General features: G+C 42.4%; 1 protein-coding gene across 3 annotated transcripts in view; it reads right to left on the bottom strand.

Moving 5' to 3' along the window:
* Positions 1-18,676, bottom strand: part of TXNRD3 (thioredoxin reductase 3) — a 41,714-nt gene that overhangs the window by 11,083 nt on the left and 11,955 nt on the right. The window contains exons 4-13 of one of the 3 annotated variants that reach the window (XM_040994918.1): positions 18,294-18,398; positions 17,984-18,056; positions 15,924-16,043; positions 13,216-13,358; positions 11,337-11,452; positions 10,287-10,512; positions 8,954-9,046; positions 2,552-2,628; positions 1,845-2,001; positions 1,302-1,409 (exon numbers count right to left, since the gene is read on the bottom strand). In XM_040994918.1, coding sequence (XP_040850852.1) covers positions 1,302-1,409; positions 1,845-2,001; positions 2,552-2,628; positions 8,954-9,046; positions 10,287-10,512; positions 11,337-11,452; positions 13,216-13,358; positions 15,924-16,043; positions 17,984-18,056; positions 18,294-18,398 — 1,218 coding nt within the window. The remainder of the gene's footprint in view (positions 1-1,301; positions 1,410-1,844; positions 2,002-2,551; positions 2,629-8,953; positions 9,047-10,286; positions 10,513-11,336; positions 11,453-13,215; positions 13,359-15,923; positions 16,044-17,983; positions 18,057-18,293; positions 18,399-18,676) is intronic. The other 2 variants (XM_040994921.1, XM_040994922.1) reach the window with 2 other exon arrangements.

Genomic DNA, 18,676 nt, shown 5'->3' with positions numbered 1-18,676 from the left:
CCTTCATATCAGGACATTCCCTTATCCATTCTTCCTCTCAGATGCCTACTTTCTCACCTGAACTTCTCATTCATCTCAAAACTTTTTAAATGAAGTGATAAGTGTACAATTATTACAGTCAATTTTCCCAAGACCCTAAAGAAATGGCTCATTATTATGAGAAGTTAATTATAGGATTCTGATGAAATAATGCCCTACAAAATGTAAATTTCAAGAACCATCTAAAATAACATTATAAAATTTTAATCTTACATTTTCCCAACAGCAGAATTGTAAATAGGAGTTTCAACAAGTCCTCAGGCCATTTAACTAAGGAATATCAATGCTGTGGTTTAAAGAAATTCCTAGTAATAAATTAAATTATACAATTAAAATGCCTTCAAGGGAAAGAACTGAGACTTAAATTCTCTTTTACTTGAAACATCCAGCATTAATAATCCAACTCTTTTTGTTTCCCCATCCTCTCCTGTTCTTGGAGGGTAGACAAAAAATACAAAAAAGAAGGGGAAAAACAGCTAACCAAACTGCTTCCCTCCCCGCCCCCCCAAAAAAAACAACACATGAAAACGTTTTGAAGGTTATGACTGAAGGAGGTTATGGAGTGAGTGGGTGGTGCAAATAAAACCAAATCTGAACAGGCACACGAGCGCTGCACCCTGGCCCGGGCTCCCCTCCCCTCCAAGCCCATCACAGCAACATCAAAGTGACTCTGCAGGAACACCCGATGCAACTCAGACCCACCCAAGTTCCTCTCCCATTGTGGGAGAAACAGCGAGTCAAAGTGGTTCCACTGGAAACTATCAGATAAGCTCAGGAACAGGACAGATGCTCAGGGCATCCCAGGGCCAAATAACTTGTGTCTGCAGAACACAAAAACCGGCTGTGTATGCGCACATGTCACAGAAACCCCAAGAAAGTAAAAGAAGAAGCAGGGGGGAGGATCTTCCAGGTTCCCAGTTGTTGTCCGTTCCTAAAGCCTTGGCTTGTGCCTGCCCCTGCACCCCCACAGGATCTTCAAACAACCTGGCACTTGCTGTATAATCAGCCTGCTCAGTAGACTTTTGCACTTGTAACTCAAAGACCTAAATCTCACATTATACTTCCATATTCCCCCCACACGTTTTATTAGCTTGCTAGAGAGATGGAATTTAAATTAATTTTTGATTCTCACAACACAGGAAAATGATTTCCAACAATATAAGCATTGTAGTAGCCTAAAAAAAATCACAAATAAAAAGTGACTGCAAAGACAAATAGTGATCAAAAATTCTTAAAAAGGAAACAGTAACATTCACTCTTACTTCCAGATTCTCTGTCATATATAATTCAACAGCTCTCTCCTCAGATAACCCACAGCAGCCATACTCCAGAGGAGTAAACACGGTTGTTGGAATGCTGGAATAGTCACACTGAAAGATAAACAGATCACATGCTTCAGTTTTTTTGACACTTCATTCAGTTAAAAAAGAAATCTGTATCCTATCTGTTCATAAAAGGAAAATAAATGAGCCCAGTTCAGTATGACTGATCCTTACAACATCAGCAATGTCAGAGAAATCTGAAGTCACACCAAAGGAGGACGGGGGTGAGCCCCTGACGGACGGATGGATGGAACGCTACACTGGACACCTGCCCGGGAGTGGCCCAGGCTCTACCTCTCCCTCCCACATGGAGCAAGTACTCAAAGACTGCTTGACTGCAAGCCATCAGTAAGTAATAAGTCAACTGCAGAGGCGCCCTTTGAAGGGCCCTTTACCCGGAAAACAAGCATGGGAGTGTTTCTGCTATTTTATAATGTGGCTTGGATCAAGAGCTTATCTCAAAAACAATCGCAACAAACTCACCTTTTCTGAAGAGGTCCCGTGCAGCCGCCGAGCCAGCAGCTTGCCTGCCTGGATGGCCACTGGCGTGAGCTCCGGTTTACCTTCCAAGACATCCCCAACAGCATAGACATAGGGCACGTTGGTCTGCTCCACGTCATTGACTGGTATTTTGCCATTCCTATTCATTTTTTGATAGATAACAAATACATTGTGACCAACTCTACACTGCTGGGAGTCTAAAGTCACCCCTGACAGACTATCCAAAGAAAGGATTTCCTTCTCAGAAATCTCGCCCCTAAGGTAATCAACTGTCTACGGTCTCAATGGCTGAAACAAAAGCAGAGTTTCAGTGGGCCCACCCAAAAGAAAGATGGACTGGTTTTTTGGGGTGCCTCTAGGACACCTTTGGAATCCTCCCCAGTCATTTTCAGAGATCAGAGATTTTCTCCCTACTAGATCAGGGCATCAAAAATCACTCTTAATCAGGCAGTAGGCAAATATATCTCCACAACTGGTTTTTGAATCACCATTTAATGCATGAGCTCTTTAAGGCACATAATAAGACTTATTGATGGATGAATCACAACATTGATATCATAGAAACAGCACAGCACTTACTGTAAGATAAATTATCTTCTGTCTGTGTAATTAAATGAGAATTTCTGAGATGCTGTGCAGTCGAGTTTTGCTTTATGCAGCTGTAGTGCAATGACCCTGCATATACTCACTTCTCATTGATTTTGACACCAATCTTCTCCAAGCCTATGTCCCTGGTACAGGAGTCACGACCGACAGCTAACAGAACCTGTATTTAGAGAAATCACCAACAAAAATCCCCTGTGCCAGGCATTAAAGTGGGAAGATCACTATTTAGACATTAAAAGGATAAGATATAAGTAACCCATGTTAGTCGGTTTGACAGCTTAGGTGAAGGGGATTTCCTGTGAGATAGAATTTATTGCACAAACACACAAAGATCTGAATAAGCCTATGATAGGGGTGGGACTGTGTCCCCTCAATGTTCCTGTTGAAATCCTAACCACAAGGACCTCAGCACGTGACTGATATGGAGTCAGATCATTTAAAGAAGTGGAAAAGATAAATATAGCTGGGCCCTCGTCCAGTGTGACTGCCTGGGGTTTTTCCAAGATAAGAAGACCTGGACACAGACACAGGAGAGAAGACCACCAGACGAAGCCACAAGGCTGGGAGAGGAGCCTGTCGATGCCGTCAGACCTGACGCCCAGTCTCCAGAACTGAGGCCTGGTCTGTGGTATTCCATACACCCTAAATCCACTAAGACATGGAACTCACAATTCATAAACCTCCCATAAACTAACACTGGAAAGACCTATGAACATGAACATTAAGACCAAAGATTAGCAGTACATGAACTCTTCCAGAAGAGAAAGGAACCCTCTCCACCCCTTCTCACAAGGCCAATATAAACTGACCCCAAACCAGGCAGGAGTCTCAGAAGAAAACCCTATCCCATTATCTCTCCTGAACTCACTCGCAAAATCCCTAATGAAATCTCAGCTCGGGGGATACGGCAACATATCAAAAGGATAACTGACCATGACCAGGTACAGCTTGTCCTTCAAAATGTAAATTTGGGGGCTGGCGCTATGGCCTAGCTGGAAAAGCTGCATCCCATGTGGGTGCTGGTTTGAGTCCTGGCTGCTCCACTTTCAATCCAGTTCACTAGGCATGTGCCTGAGAGGGTAGTGGAGGATGACCCAAGTCCTTGGACCCTGCACCCACGTGGGAGCCCTGCAAGAGCTCCTGGCTTCCAATCAGCCCAGCTCCAGCCATTGCGGTCATTTAGGGAGTAAACCAGCAAATGGAAGTGCTCTAACTCTTCCTTTCCATTTAATAAATCTTTTAAAAAATACATATTATTTTGCTTAACATACAGAAATCAATCAACATGCACTCATAGTAAAAGAAAAAAGGAGAAAAGAATCATGTCAAAAGATGTAGGAGATGTAGGAAAAGCACTGGACAGAATTCAACACTTGTTCAAAATTAAAGCAAAATCCACAGCACACACACAGAACATCAGAAAACTTCTCTGACGGCGCAGGAGGCATGTGTAGAAAACCCAGAGGTCACGACTCTGCCATGATGAAAGCCTGAACGCTCCCCCCACAGTCAAAACTGCCCAGGCTCCCAGTCTCTAATCAACACTGTTCTAGAAGGGCTCAACCAGGGAAAGGAAGGCAAGGGAAGATAAAAGTGTGCAGACGGGCAAGGGAGAAACACAACTGTTTTTATCTGCAGACATGGGCCCTAGGAAGCTGTCATACAGTCAGGATAGAAAAAGTCATTCGTATTCCTAAAACTAACAACAAACCACCAAAAGTTTGAATTTTTAAAATTTTGTGTATACCAGGTTAAAAAGCGTAAAATACTGAAACATAAATTTAGCATTATATGTGAAACAGCTCCAGCATATACTATAAAACATCACTCAGAGAAATCAAGGTCTACATCAATAAATGGAAAGATATATGAAATTCATGTATCGGAAAATCAATATTGCTGTCAGTGTTCTTCCAAACTGATCACAGAATGAATACACTCTCAACCCAAAATCCCAAAAGATTTTAAGAAATTGAGAAACTGCTTTAAAAAAATTATATAGAAATGCAAAGATCTTAAACACAGTAGGAGGACTTACTCTGGCTGATCAGACACGTGCCATGAAACTTCAGTAATAGAATGACGTGGGTGAGACAAATGGCCAAGCAATAGAATGTAGTGCAGAACCAGAACCCCGGTGACATGGTGTCAATGGGAAAAGGGGAGTCTGTTTTGAAAGTGGTGCTGGGTATCCCTGTGGAAGAAAATTAATCACACCACAAATGAAAACTATGCAAGATAGACTACAGATGCACACTCCAAAGATAAAACTTACAAAGCTTTAGGAACAAACATCAGTATCTTCAGGATCTCTGGGTAAGGAAAGATTTCTGCGAGCAGAAAGAAAACATTAGCCATAAAGAAAATAGCTAAATTGGGGGCTGGCACCATGCCTTATTAGTCTAAGCTTCCATCTATGGCTCCAATATCCCATGCAGTTGTGGCTGCTCCACTCCTGATCCTGCTTATAGCTTGGGAAAAGCAGTGGAGGATGACTCAAGTTCTTGGGCCCCTGCACCCCCATGGGAGACATGGAGGAGTCTCTGGGTTCCTGGCTTCACATCTGCTCAGTTCTAGCCATTGTGGCCGTTTGGGGGATGAACCAGCAGATAGAAGATCTGCCTCTCTCTTTCCTTCTCTGTGTTACTCTGCCTTTCCAATAAAAATCAAATGAATATTTTAACATAAATAAGTAGATAAATCTAACTTCACTAAAATTGTTCAACTACTGCTCACATAAAGGTGTTCTTAAAAATAAACATGAAAGGGCCCAGCGTGGTGGCCTAACGGCTAAAGTCCTCGTCTTGAACATGCCAGGATCCTATATGGGCACTGGTTCTAATCCCGGCAGCTCCACTTCCCATCCAGCTGCCTGCTTGTAGACTGGGAAAATAGTCGAGGACGGCCCAAAGCCATGGGACCCTGCACCCATGTGGGAGACCTGGAGGAGGTTCCTGGCTTCAGATTGGCTCCGGATTGGCACAGCACCAGCCGTTGCGCTCACTTGGGGAATGAATCATCAGACGGAAGATTTTCCTCCCTGTCTCTCCTCCTCTCTGTATATCTGACTTTGTAATAAAAATAAATAAATCTTTTAAAAAATAAAAATAAATATGAAAGACCCAGGTTGGAGGAAAAATATTCATGATAAATATATCTGAGGAGGAATATACCCAAGATATATAAGAATTTCAGCAATGTGAGAATAAAAACTCCAACAACCCAACAAAAATAGTCCAAGATTTGAATATGCACTTCATAAGAGGAGACACAAGACTGGCAAACAAGCACATGGAGAGCTGTTCTCCGTCATTAGGCATCAGGAAGATGCAAACAACCCTGTAATAACGCAGGACATGGATGCCTTGGCGCAGCAGGTGATGCTGCCACTTAGGATGCCTGCATCCCATAGCCTACTCTGCTTCTGCTCAAGGGCTGCGGCTCTCAGAAGGAGCTCCTGGCTTCAGGCTGGCCATCTGTGGAAAGCAAGTAGATGGAAGATAGCTCTCTCCCTACCTCTCTCTCTCTATCACCCTAGCTTAAAAAAAAAAATCAATGTATGTTTAAAAAAAGACCACTATATTTCCACTAGAACAGTTAAAATGAGTAAGTGAGACAATACTGAAAACATTGATAAGGATGTAGAACAACCAAACCTTCCTGTATGGTTTAGGGTACAAACTGATGCCATCATGTCTTCGTGGGATTTTTTAAATTATTTTATTTTTATTTATTTGAAAGGCAGAGTGACACAGGAAGAGAGAGAGAATCTTTCGTGTTAGTTTACTCCCCAGAGGGGCCAGGTACTGTATCTGGTGGTGGGGGTCCCAGGAACTTGGACCATCTTCTGTTGCTTTTTCCAGGCACCTTATAAGAGAACTGGATTGAAATGGAGCAGCTAAGACTCAAACTGGCACACTGATATGAAATGCCAACATGATAGGCCTCAGCTTAACTCACTGTGTCACAACTCGAGCCCTACCGACGTCATTTTAAAACTAGCAGTTTCTTCACTAAAAGTTAACCATAGAAATTATGCCATATATGTGCTGGTTCCAGTCCTGGCTGCTCCGATTCTAATCTAGCTCCCTGCTTATAACCTGGGAAAGCAGTGTAGGATGGTCCAATGCCTTGGGCCCCTGCACCCTTGGCTCTGGGCTTTGGCCTGACCCAGCTCCAGCCATTGCAGCCATTTGAGGAGTGAAGCAACAGATGGAATGCTCTTTCTGTTTCTTCCTTTCTCTTTCTATAACTCTACCTTTTAGATAAAATTTGAAAAGGAAAGAAACTATGCTATAATTATGGAACTTCACTGTCAGGTTTTTATCCAATAGAAATTGAAATATATATCCACAAAAAGCTTTATAGAAGAAATTTTCACAGCATGTATCATCACAATATACCACTAAACAATCAAAATAGCCAAGCCAGAAAGAGTTCATTTTCCATGCACCGGAAAATGAATAAACTGTGTTATACTCAGACAGTCTAACAAAAAGAACCGGCTACTGATGCACACAGCATGAATGGATGCTTAAAACATCAACCTGACAAAAGAAGCTAGATGGCAAGTAGTACATGCATTGTGCTATTCCATTTATGTGATGTGCAGAATAAGCAAAACTAATTCACAGTGACAACATCAGAATAGCGGCTGTTTGGCATCAGGGACTAAGAAGGGGGACAAGACACTGTCTGTGTACTCCACCACACAAAAACTATGTCTCAGTACACAGTAAACAACTGACAAAGTCATGCCGTATAACCACCTTTACTTACCAATATGTGAACATTTAGATGAAACAAGCTAATTTACAGAAAATCATAAGTAATCAAAATTTACTTAAGAAAAAAATTCAGAAAGCCCAGAAAGTCCTTTGAGCATAAAGAAATCAAATCCATTGCCAAGAAAAATACAAATACCATACAAGCGCTTTCAGAGAGTACAGATCAAGGAAGCATACTCCAGACTTTGACTCAAATCTAAAAAGTTCAGTATGTGAACAGAGAATTAAAACCATTACTTTTCATGAATATAAATGCAAAAATTCTAAATATCCAAGGCAAACACTACCAAGCTGGGTTTGCAGCAGGAATACAAAACTGAATGCACATTAGAAAACCATTAGCACAGAGTGGGGAACCACCTCCCCTGCACCAAAGGCCATTTGGATATTTACATATCATTTGCAGGTCATTTAAAATTATCAACTTAAAGCAGCCTGTTATAAACTTATTGAATTTTGAATTCTACTTGTGGTTGCATTAGCAGGGATTTATATGGACTTCAGCCAGATGTGCCCCCTCAGCTGCATTAACAGATTAAAGCAAAAGAAGCGATCATGAATACCTGCAAAAGAAACCCTGCTACGATGAAACATTCATTAACCCCCCCAAAAGCTTTAGCAAACAAAACAATAGAAAACAATTACCTTAGTTTGATTAAAATCCTACATAAAAACTACTTTTTAATACCAGGAAACTGAAAACTTTCCACTTAATATAAAGAACAGGGCAAGAACTCCTGTTATTGTCAAATCTTGTCAACACTGCACTGAAGGTACTAGCTAACACATTTACGTAAAAGAGAGACACAGAGAGATAGAGAAATTGTGGGGAAGTTGAAACAAAACTGGTATCATTCTTAAATATTATGCATACGTACATAAAAAATAAAAATAACATAGGAATAAAATATCAAATAAGAAAACAGCAAAACTATTGAATGCTTAAACACAAATATCAGTGGCATCTCTAAAGACCAGCAACAGATAAAAACAATGTAGCTACATATAAATACCTAAGTATCTAGGATAAATCTAACAGATGCTCTAGATCTCTGTGAAGAAATGTATTAACTATTGGGGATGAATCATTAAAGATCTAAATTAATGAACTGCTATACCATGTTCATGGATTGCAAAAAAGTCAAGTGTTTCCAACTGATCTATATAACCAATGCAGTCCTAAACAAAATCTTAACAGGGTTCATTGCCGCATTTTGGCTTTGTTGTATGTCTTTAGCATGCTGATTCTTTCCACTCAAACCTCATATTCAACACACAAAAATGTCTACAAAACTATGTAAAACAAAATATATCATTTCTTAAGAGTCTAATTACAAAAGAATTTCTGGCATCTAGGATTCTTTGGGTTACTCACACTTTTTTCTTTTCCATTATTTACTTTTTAAAAAGAAAAACAGATTCATTGCTGTTAAATAATCATATAAAAATATAAAAAATCTCTAATTCCTCAGAAGCACTAGTAACATTTAGACAGATCTACGTCTAGATTTTGTTCTACTATGCAGGTATTTATTCTACACATATATTAAACCATGATTTTCTTTTTGTATTCTGAAGAATCAAATGTCATTAGGCCAACTAAGAACAAAAGACAGGGTATAATTTTTTTCTAGGCTTAATTGTTGCAGATTTTTTTAACGTATCCAATCACTCAGTGCTTATCAAAGGAAGACTCACTGTGTTATACACGCCTTCAGTAATTTCTGCTCCTTCAGTAGACTTAGCTGTTACTTTCAACTTTCCAGGTGAACCTTTCTCCAACTGTTGAACCTGTTCAGGATAAATAATGGAATGATTCTAAATGGATAGAAAACATATAGCTCAACAGGGGTGTAAGTGTGTGGATGCATGCTTTTGTGTGCAGTGATGTATACATGGTGAGTATATTTAATATTTGAGGTTTAAAAGGTTTGAGGATAAAATAGAGACAGAAAAAAAAAAGAGGACAGTCACAAGACAGATTTTGAAGGTAGTAATGAATTAATGGATTAGCTAAGATTAGAGACATCGTCATAAAAGAAGTGAAGGTGAGCTTCTTAGGTGTTGGCCTAATAAATTGTGTAGACTGCAGTAGCTTTTGCTGAGTATCGAGATGGGCCAGAAAGATTAGCAAGGGAATACATTAACGTGGAAAACTCTAGTTTCATTTTTATCTTGTTAAATTTGAAATGCTTATGAGAAATTCAAGTGGTGCTATCCAGGAGGCAGTTGTATAAATGAGTGTGAATTCAGGAGAGATGCTTCAACGGGAGATAGAAATCTGAATCATTAGCATTTAGATAGTACTTAAAACTGTGGGCCTGAAGAGGATCATTCAGGTGAACAGCCGATAAACCAAGAGGGAGAAGCATGAAAAGAAACAGGTTCGGGGTTCACAGCCGGGAAGTGAAGGGGAAGAACCACAGGTCGTGGGACCTCAGGAGGGAGGCATGAAGGTACCTGCCATGCGAGAATTGTGGGTCTCACCCTTGCCTCCCCACAGCCCAGCAGGACAATGACACAGGTCCGACCACAGGAACTGACAACAGCAAATTAGCAGGAGGGGAAAAAACAAGTAGTGGGAATGCAGGTAGACGAGGGGCTAGAAGTAGTACGCAGAGAAGTGGGTGTGGAAAAGGGAGAAGAAACACAGGGCCCATCCAGGAAGGTGCTGCTGGAGGGCTACAGGGAAGGCTTGTCTGTTACGAGAAGAGAGCTCCTGATGGAAGTAAGGGAAAAGAAAGGCAAACACTGAAGATGGACCATCCCGGGAATCCTCCACGCAGCAGCGAGAGAAGGGCTGCCCACCTGGGAACACAGTGCAACACCTTCTCCATGACCTAGGAGCAGTGGGAGGCACTCAAGGTCAGCACTCAAGGTCAGCACTCAAGGTCAGCACCTGCATATTTCTGGGGGGATGGGAGCACCATTTTCATCACCATTAAAGAAATGAATTAAGGAGGTGCACAATAAGTTGCAGAGAGAATAAGAAAGTAAATTTTAAAAACTCCAAGTGCCATTTCAGACTTACCATCACAGGCACAAATTTTCTCAAGAACTTCACGCCATGCTGCTCCATGTAGGCACCCACTTTCTCCACTATTTCTTGATCAAAGCCTCGAAGAAGGATGGAGCGCACCATGACTGTGACGTCCAACCCAAAGCCGGCAAGAAAGCCAGCGCACTCCAGAGCCACGTAAGAGGCGCCCACTACTAACGTTTTGCCAGGACAATAAGGTAGAGAAAAAAGGTCATCACTAAAAAAGGAACATAAAAAAGGAACATACATTCAATAAACAGGAAATGGGTTTCTGAAGTTTCAATGTATAAGGGGGTTTTGTTGGCTGAATTGCAATCTGGAGCTTAAGAGTCCCTGAGAGAAGCTGTCTTTTGTAGGTTGTAATTCAGCCTAGTGTGGAGTGGGGAAGAGGAAGTATACTCAAATTAGATCACAAGCAAAGGGTTCTTAAAAAAAAACAACCAAACAGGACAGGAAATCCTACACTATATCCCATGTGTCTGCTGTCTGCTTTGGATGCATGGGCTGGGAGGGGAAGGGCAGTGGACACATACATTCACCTGAACATAGCACAACAAAAATCATCCTACTTAATTCTGACTATGTCTTCTCAGAAAGGCTCTGAAGTCACTGCAGAACATGAAATAGCACCTTCTGTTTGACCATCCAGGGAAAACTCACATCAAGCCCCAATACTGAGGAGAGCTGTGCTGCCCCTAACATGCTGTTGCATTTTATCATCGGGACATCTAACTTATTTCTTTGCTTTGGCTTACAGGAAACTTATGGTTGACTTCCAGACCACTTCCAGATGCTGGCTGGGAGCAGACAGTGTATTCTGGTACATACAGACTACATACATACTACCATTGGTCTTCTTACTTACCTAGCCTTATTTTCTCTTTATTTCATGACAATTCCAAACTACTAAGCCGGTTTACCATGTGGATTTTCATCTGTCATTAATTTCAATATTGTGTGAAATTAAGACAGGGACAAATGATATTAGGAACATAAATATAATGCAATTGCTTAAAGTTATAATGCTCTATTTAATCTTACCTTGTAATACAGAATTCCTTATCTCCTGGGATTCCTAAATACCGTGGCCGTGCACCTGTTGCTATGACAAATTTTGCAGAAGTGTAATAAGTTTCCTGTCCCTTTCTATTGGTTGTCTAGGAAAAAGAAAATAAAATTTCATGTGCTCCACAGACACTACAGAATACCAAACATTTGGGCAGACATGTGAAGATTATGCAACACAATCAGAACCGATCCAGAAAAGAGAGATCTTAACAATAGTATCAAAGCACCACAGTGAGACTGGCATTGCAGACCAGAAAGCTAGTCAAGGATGGAGTAGAATGGAGACCTGGAAGAGGCCACAGTACCCAGATGTGGGAGGAGCTGGCGTCTGGGCTCCGTGGCCAGAAGTGACTGGAGAGCAGGTCTTAAGCAAAGGTGACCTGAAACACACAGCCTAAAGCCAAAGCTGGAGGTCTTATTTAGCCTATGGGAACCTAGCCATAATCACCTATTCGTAATCACACAAATAATCCAAAACACATTTCAAGAATTAAAATGCCAGTGAAGGTGCCTAAGCAAGTGGGCTGGCATGACTGGCAGCTGTGCACAAACAGAGACCTGTTACAAAGGTCCTGGAAGGCGGAACAGGTGCAGGCGGCGGGGTGGAGGGGAAGAGCCTCGAGCTTCCGGCTCACGCAACTGGGAGACATCGCGGAACTGCAAAAGCAGCAGGTCTGGCCAGGGAATGATCAGCTTCTCCAACCATCTGTGCCAGGCACATTACACTTGGAGCAACAGAAAGCCACTTGGATTTCTCCATGAATAATGTAATCCAACCTGGCGCATGTAAGGTTCTCACAGGCAAGCTTTAAATGGACGTTTCGCACCTTTCTAAATTCAGATAACTGGCTATAAAACCATCCAAAATCTTGTCAAGATGATCTACACTGCGCTCCCAAAGTACAAAAATAAACTAGACATTGAGGCTAAGGTATAACTGTCTTTATTTACTACAATTTAAAATTTGTGTGTTCACCAAAAAAATGCATCTAATTTGCCTCATGTATTGATCTCAAAATGTACAGTTCAGCATTGTAAATAAGAATTTATAATTTTTATAACTAACACTAATTTTGAAACTACTTACATCAACGTTTTGTGAGTAGTGCATATTGGAGCTCTAATTAAGGTTCTTTTTTTTAAAAAAAATTCACTGCTTAAGAAAAAAGAAATGTCTGTGTATCAGTATTGTTAAAAATGTAATTTTCTATAACTTTTTTATAACTTTGTCAAACCGGTGATTAAAAATGTTATACTAGTATAGTTTTAATGATTTGTGATTCTTTTGTAATTCACTGTATACGGCTGAAGTGGTCATATTCAATTACTATTTATAGCATTTGTCTGTATTCCCACTAACTCAAGGTATTTTTGCTTTTTATTTCTTAAAATTCTTATTCATTGAGGTATTAAGCTTTTCAATGCAGTGTACATCTGAAAAAAAAAAAGAAAGGGAACAGGGAGAAGGGGTGGGGAGGACAAAGGGACAGAGAGCGGAATGTCACTGTGTTCTCAGGGTTGAATCTAATCTGTTAAATATCGATGAGAAATTAAAGAAAAAAGAGTTCCACTGCAAAGCTCTGATCTTTTAAGTCTTTCTAGCTTAGAAATGTTCAAATACGTCCTCTAAAATGGTAATGAAACCAAAGACAAATAATAACATTAAGAGTTCTTTAAAATGCAGTTTCTTCACTTTAACCAGACGTGGAATGAACCATGGGGAAAACATACATGCGTTAATGTGTGTGTGTGTGTGTGTGCCACAGTCCTTAAAGTACAACATGAAATCTAGTTCAAGTACAAGCAGTAGTTAAGTAAAGACAAAGAACACGACAAGAGATTCAACCAGTACCTTAATAGTATGATGCTCGACAAATTCTCCATAGGAATTGACATAGGCCACACCCCTTTCCCTCAAAGACAGGCGGTAGCCCCAGTTTAGAGAGCCAATGTGGTTCTGAATCGCCTCTGTCAGGGTCTCCCAGTTGTGCTTCACTGAAAAGAAGCCACCAGGGTAAAGCAGTGAGGGACATGTTACTTGTGATAAATTATGTAACAAACACAAGCCACTCTGTATTGTTTTAAAACTCCAACAGACCTTGTTCTCCACTGCCGCTGTTATTCTGAGGGTCACACGGATCTCCACGCAGCTATGCTTACAAGACAGGAGACCAGCCCGGGGCTCGCTTAGTGCCTGCATGAAATCCCTAAGCCAAAGCCCCAAGCCCAGGGTCATAGCTGGCACCATCCAACGCTCTCCAGAAATACCCGCACTTGCCCAGGGGCATGAGGTGTTACTGCAGGAAACAGATGGCTACTGCACAGAGAAGCATAACCAAGGGTGGCACTTTCTGTGACACAGCACAGGACAGACACCAAAGGTTCTGCAGCCAACCTCAGCCACTCTCACTGCTCGTGACGTATGCATACCCCTTTCTTGAATGTTGATGTAAAAAGCCTCCCTTGGCTTTTCTCACATAATTGTTTTTCATTCCATGTGAGCTCTGTCAGATTTTTCTTAGTCTTACATAAAACTTACAAATTAATTTTGCGATAAATATCTTCACATTCTTGAGATATCCCTTGTAATACAATAGATTTCTGGGCTGCCTTTATATTCTTTACACACACACACACACACACACACACACACACACACACACACACACACACACACACATAATACATTCCTGGTTAAATTTACTCCAAAATAGTATACGAGTATCATGTGCTATCTAAACTCATGATTGCCAATAATGTAAGATTTCTATTGATTTTTTACACTCTTATAAGCAAATAAACACAACTCAACTCTAGAACTTCTCAGTTCAATCTCCTCTATTCTAAATCTATCATATATCATTTACATCATAAATTTTAAATCTTTTTATCACGGTGTTCAGAAATGTGCACTTTCTTCCTATGTGTCCTTGGTGTGCATTGGCTGGACGCGCTAGTGCAAAGCAGGCACCAGCAGGAAGACAGGCACTCTGTCAGACTCTTCAGTTGACAGAGAAGGTTCTGGAGTATGAAAGGCTACCCAGGAGTTAACTGCCAGGAAGAGTAAAACCTCATGATGAGGTAACCACCACCTACAACCAGCTGGTCCTAGTTGGACCTGCAACACCCTGCCACGTTGAATGGGGGAGACATTCACCCAGCCTCCACCCATGACCCCCAACTGTACATGCCCAGCTGCTTACCCAAAGTTCCTGGTGCCCTCAAACCTCAAGGGACTGCCCTCTGGTACACCCAGTCCCTCTTCTTCCTCGCTCACCTGATCACCACGGTCACCTGAGCATCAGAATCCCCCATGACATTGAAACCCACACAAGTACATATTACTGGATCAGCACTGTGTGGGAAGAGAAGGCACAGGGCTGTGGCCCCCAGCCAAGTCAGAAAACAGCATGCCACATCCAAGTGACACTGCGCCCCACCAGATCCACGCCCCAGTCTCTCATTCCATCTCGCATGCTTCACTTCGACCTCAGTCTTTGCTGGGGCCTCTATCCTTACTTGTCCTCCCCTGGCCCTACTTCTGCTTTCTAAGGGGTTGGTGGACATCAGCAGAGATCAGAAATACATGGGGTTGCCTGTACCTTTCCTGCTTACAGCTCTCCTCTCAATGCAAAATGCAGGGCCTCCAAGATCTACTCACCTCCCTAATGACATTTTTCCAACCATTCCTCACCCAGTCTTCACCCTGCCGTTGCCTTCCCCACCCAGTTCAACAGGGCTTCTCTCCTCTGCATGGTTTTGGCCAAGTTGCTTTCAGCTTTCAATGTCCCACTTCTCTTTGGCCTTCAAGATGCAGCTCTCTTGGGGTCCCTTGTCCCAGCTGTCCTTAACTTCCACCCTTCAACCTTCCCAAACAGCTACATCAGATACCCTCAAAGCAACGCTCAAAACAGCACTAACAATGACGAGGGCACTTTAAAAAGTATGTGGAAAATGCAATCAAAAGGTACATTTGTTTTGTTGCAAAAAAAAAAAATACAATCCCTTTGTATTGCTTTCATAACTTGCACTTCCCAGGCAATTTCTGAAGAACCCTTGCTCAATGCACTAAGTGGATTCTCTGCCTGTCTCCCACATCAGACCACATCTTGCTTATGCTAAGTGACTCTGTAGCCCTTCTGTCTACTTCTGAGCCCTGGCAATAAAGGTTTGTTGGGAGAACATGCTTGCTACCTTTCTTTAACCAAAGAGACATCTCATCACCAATAAAATGGAAACTACTATCATAGTAACAGATAAAATCAAACTGATAATACTCTGAACTCCAATTTCTTTAGGCTTGAAAGAAGCTTGAAAATACAGATCTTCATCTCTCGCTCTCTGTACCAGGCGCTGGCACGGCTGTAACTGACAGACGGGACCCACAGCAGCAGGACTGGCCTTGTGTCCCTTATACCTTGCTGGCATGCAGTTGGCTCCCAACGAATGTTTTTTAAATAGATTTCAAACTTAAGTACAAAAACATGAGTGGCAAATCTTTATCACAGAAACCCATTCTTTCTGCTCTACCACTCAGCATTTTCTTATGCCATCACTCACCTTGCTGACTGTACTCCCAGCCAAACTTCCTTGAGTCACGTAATGCCTGTCCCAAAAGGGCAGCCTGATGCATCAATTTCTTAGGAATGCAGCCCACATTCACACAAGTCCCACCGAGGCCTGAGAAACAAAACAGCAGCTTTTCTCTCCATGTCTGTATATGTGGGCATGATTTCACACGCTTGTGAAATATCATTAAAACGTGGAGAATGACAAGCTTAATTGATGATAGGGACAACTCTTTACCCCCAAATAATATACAACCGATTTATTGACTCAGTCAGAGAGGCCATGAAGAAAACCCAAGGATAAGAAAAAAAAAGTATGTGCACATGGAAAGTTTTCTGGGGAAAGAACCCCAACTTCCACTTGAGAGGTAAGAGCTGTGTGAGACCCACCAGACGTGCACCTCCTCCAGAAAGGGTCCAAATGGCACCTGGCTGGCCAGGCTCCATCCCTGTCTCCTCCTCTGAACCAAACTTCTGGTCCCTGTAAACTGCCTAGTGTTAACCATCCACTTTTTATTTTTTTGAAGATTTTATTTATTTTTATTGGAAAGCCAGATTTTACAGAGTGGAGACACAGAGGAAGATCTTCCGTCGGGTGATTCACTCCTCAAGTAGTCGCAACAGCCAGAGCTCAATCGATCAGAAACCAGCAGTCAGAAGCTCCTTCCAGGTCTCCCATGTGGATGCAGGGTCCCAAGGACTTGGGCCGTCCTCCACTGCTTTCCCAGGCCACAAGCAGGGAGCTGGATGGGAAGTGGAGCAGATGGGACAGAAACCAGCACCCACATAAGGTCCTGGTGCATGCAAAGCAAGGACTTTAGCCACTAGGCTACTGCACTGGGCCCATGAGACCCACTTTGAATTTGAACGACACGAAACAGATCATGCGTGAGAGTGCCTTCCCTAGTCAGAAGTCAAACATTTCCTGTTTGCTTGCAGTCTCTTCCAGGCACACCGGATAAGGTGGGTCATTTCTGGTCAGAAAAGGGTTAAGGAGAGTGGCAAGAGAGGAAAGAGGGCAGGAGAGGGGAAAGGCCAGTGTCTGCAGTCCCAGCACTGTCAAGGCTGGGTGGTTTTCCTATACGAAATCCTAGGCTAAAACTTTTTGAGCAAGTTGGAATGAAAAAAAAAATCATTTCTATATTCTATCCCTCAGGATTCTGGCAAGAAAGAGAAGACATACTCACAGCTGGGTTAGTAAAGGGGGTCTACAGAACAACTATCCAAAGGAGTGGCAGGAAAAGCAGGTGCAGAAAAACAAGCAGCCTAAGCTGGGGACAGGAGCAGGACAGTGGCAGCTGCGAGTGACGGAGAGGGAGACAGAAGGAACGCGGTGACCAGAGGAAGCTGGACAGATCACAGCAAAGATGGAGCCCACCTGCCTTCACCTCCACTCTTCTGTCTCCTCACATTTCCCCAAGCTGGCCACACCTGAGGGGCCGGAGGATGAGTGACTCAGGGCATAAGAGAGGGCAAGGCAAGGGACAGGTCACTGAAGTCCAAACAGAACATCTCCCTGCATTCTGTTTCACTGCAGAGTAAAACCAAACAATCGATGGCAGCAGGCTGGGCAGGGCAGGCCAGGGCTGGGCAGGGCTGGGCAGGGCTGGGCAGGGCTGGGCCCACTCTGTGCTCCTTATTAAACCAAACTTTGCTGATGATATCAGGCTGAGTCCACTTGCCATCGTGCTGCCACGAAGTCAATCATGAGACTGACGCAGAAACACAGAAAAATGCGCCTGGTAAACCACAGCGAGCAGGACACAGCCAGCGCTCATGCTGGGACCTGGTCTCTGAAAATACCAGCACGTACTTGTAAAACATTATGGCAGTGGGGCGAGAACTGTTCTTTTCTTCTGAAAAATCTTCTTTAATTCTTTTCATGTTATCTTTCCAAAAGCACCTCTTGTTAACTGTAACCTCCCAGGTTCTCCTTGGATGAATTAGGCTAACTATACATGGTATGATTTACTGTGAGGATCAACTGAAATTCTATACACCAAGGGATATATGCAAAAGAGCAGAGAGCAACAGCCCGGAGACAGCACTTACCCCAGGATGTGCCTTGAGGTGAGGGGACCACAAAGTCAAGCACCATAACTTTCCTGCCCAAAACAGCAGCTTCCTAAACAAATAAAAACAGACACCGACATAGGAAGATCCTGTCCTTTTCCTTACACATCCCCAGGTTTCCACTCCCCTATATGAAAAGATTATTCTTTGGTGTGATCACAATCTCTTTCCTCCGAATTAAAAGAGCTGTGACAATTGGCAAATATATATAGATATTTGTTCATTGCAGGAATAATGCTTATGATGCCAATCAGGAAAAGATCCGTGAGTCTCCTCTCTGTGCCCATACCTTCGCACACGAGAGGCCACCAGAGCCACCACCGATGACAATGAGGTCATAATCATAGGCTGAGTCTTCCTGAAGGATCTTCTGCAATAAGCCGTTCTTATGTGCCTACAATTTTTTTTTTTTGAGGAACAGGGGGAAGAAAGAAAGAATACAGCATGATTTACCATTTTCAAACTATTTATTTGCAACCTGTGTTCAATCAGCATGAACTTCTTTTGGGAAAAAAAAAAGAAATCTTAAAAACAATCTGTAACTCCTCTGAGTTGGCACTGTAAATCCATCTGCAGGCTACTCAAACAGGTCCCAACTCATTGGTTGCCACAACACGTATTTGCTGTCCATTCTGAACTATAGCTGCGCCTGTGTCAAAGGACTCAAAAATG

Source organism: Ochotona curzoniae, unplaced genomic scaffold (genome assembly GCF_017591425.1).
Source record: "Ochotona curzoniae isolate NIBS_2020 unplaced genomic scaffold, NIBS_Ocur_1.0 contig_908, whole genome shotgun sequence".
Taxonomy (NCBI): domain Eukaryota; kingdom Metazoa; phylum Chordata; class Mammalia; order Lagomorpha; family Ochotonidae; genus Ochotona; species Ochotona curzoniae.
The sequence above is the reverse complement of the archived record's forward strand: the minus strand, read 5'-3'. Positions and strand labels throughout refer to the sequence as shown.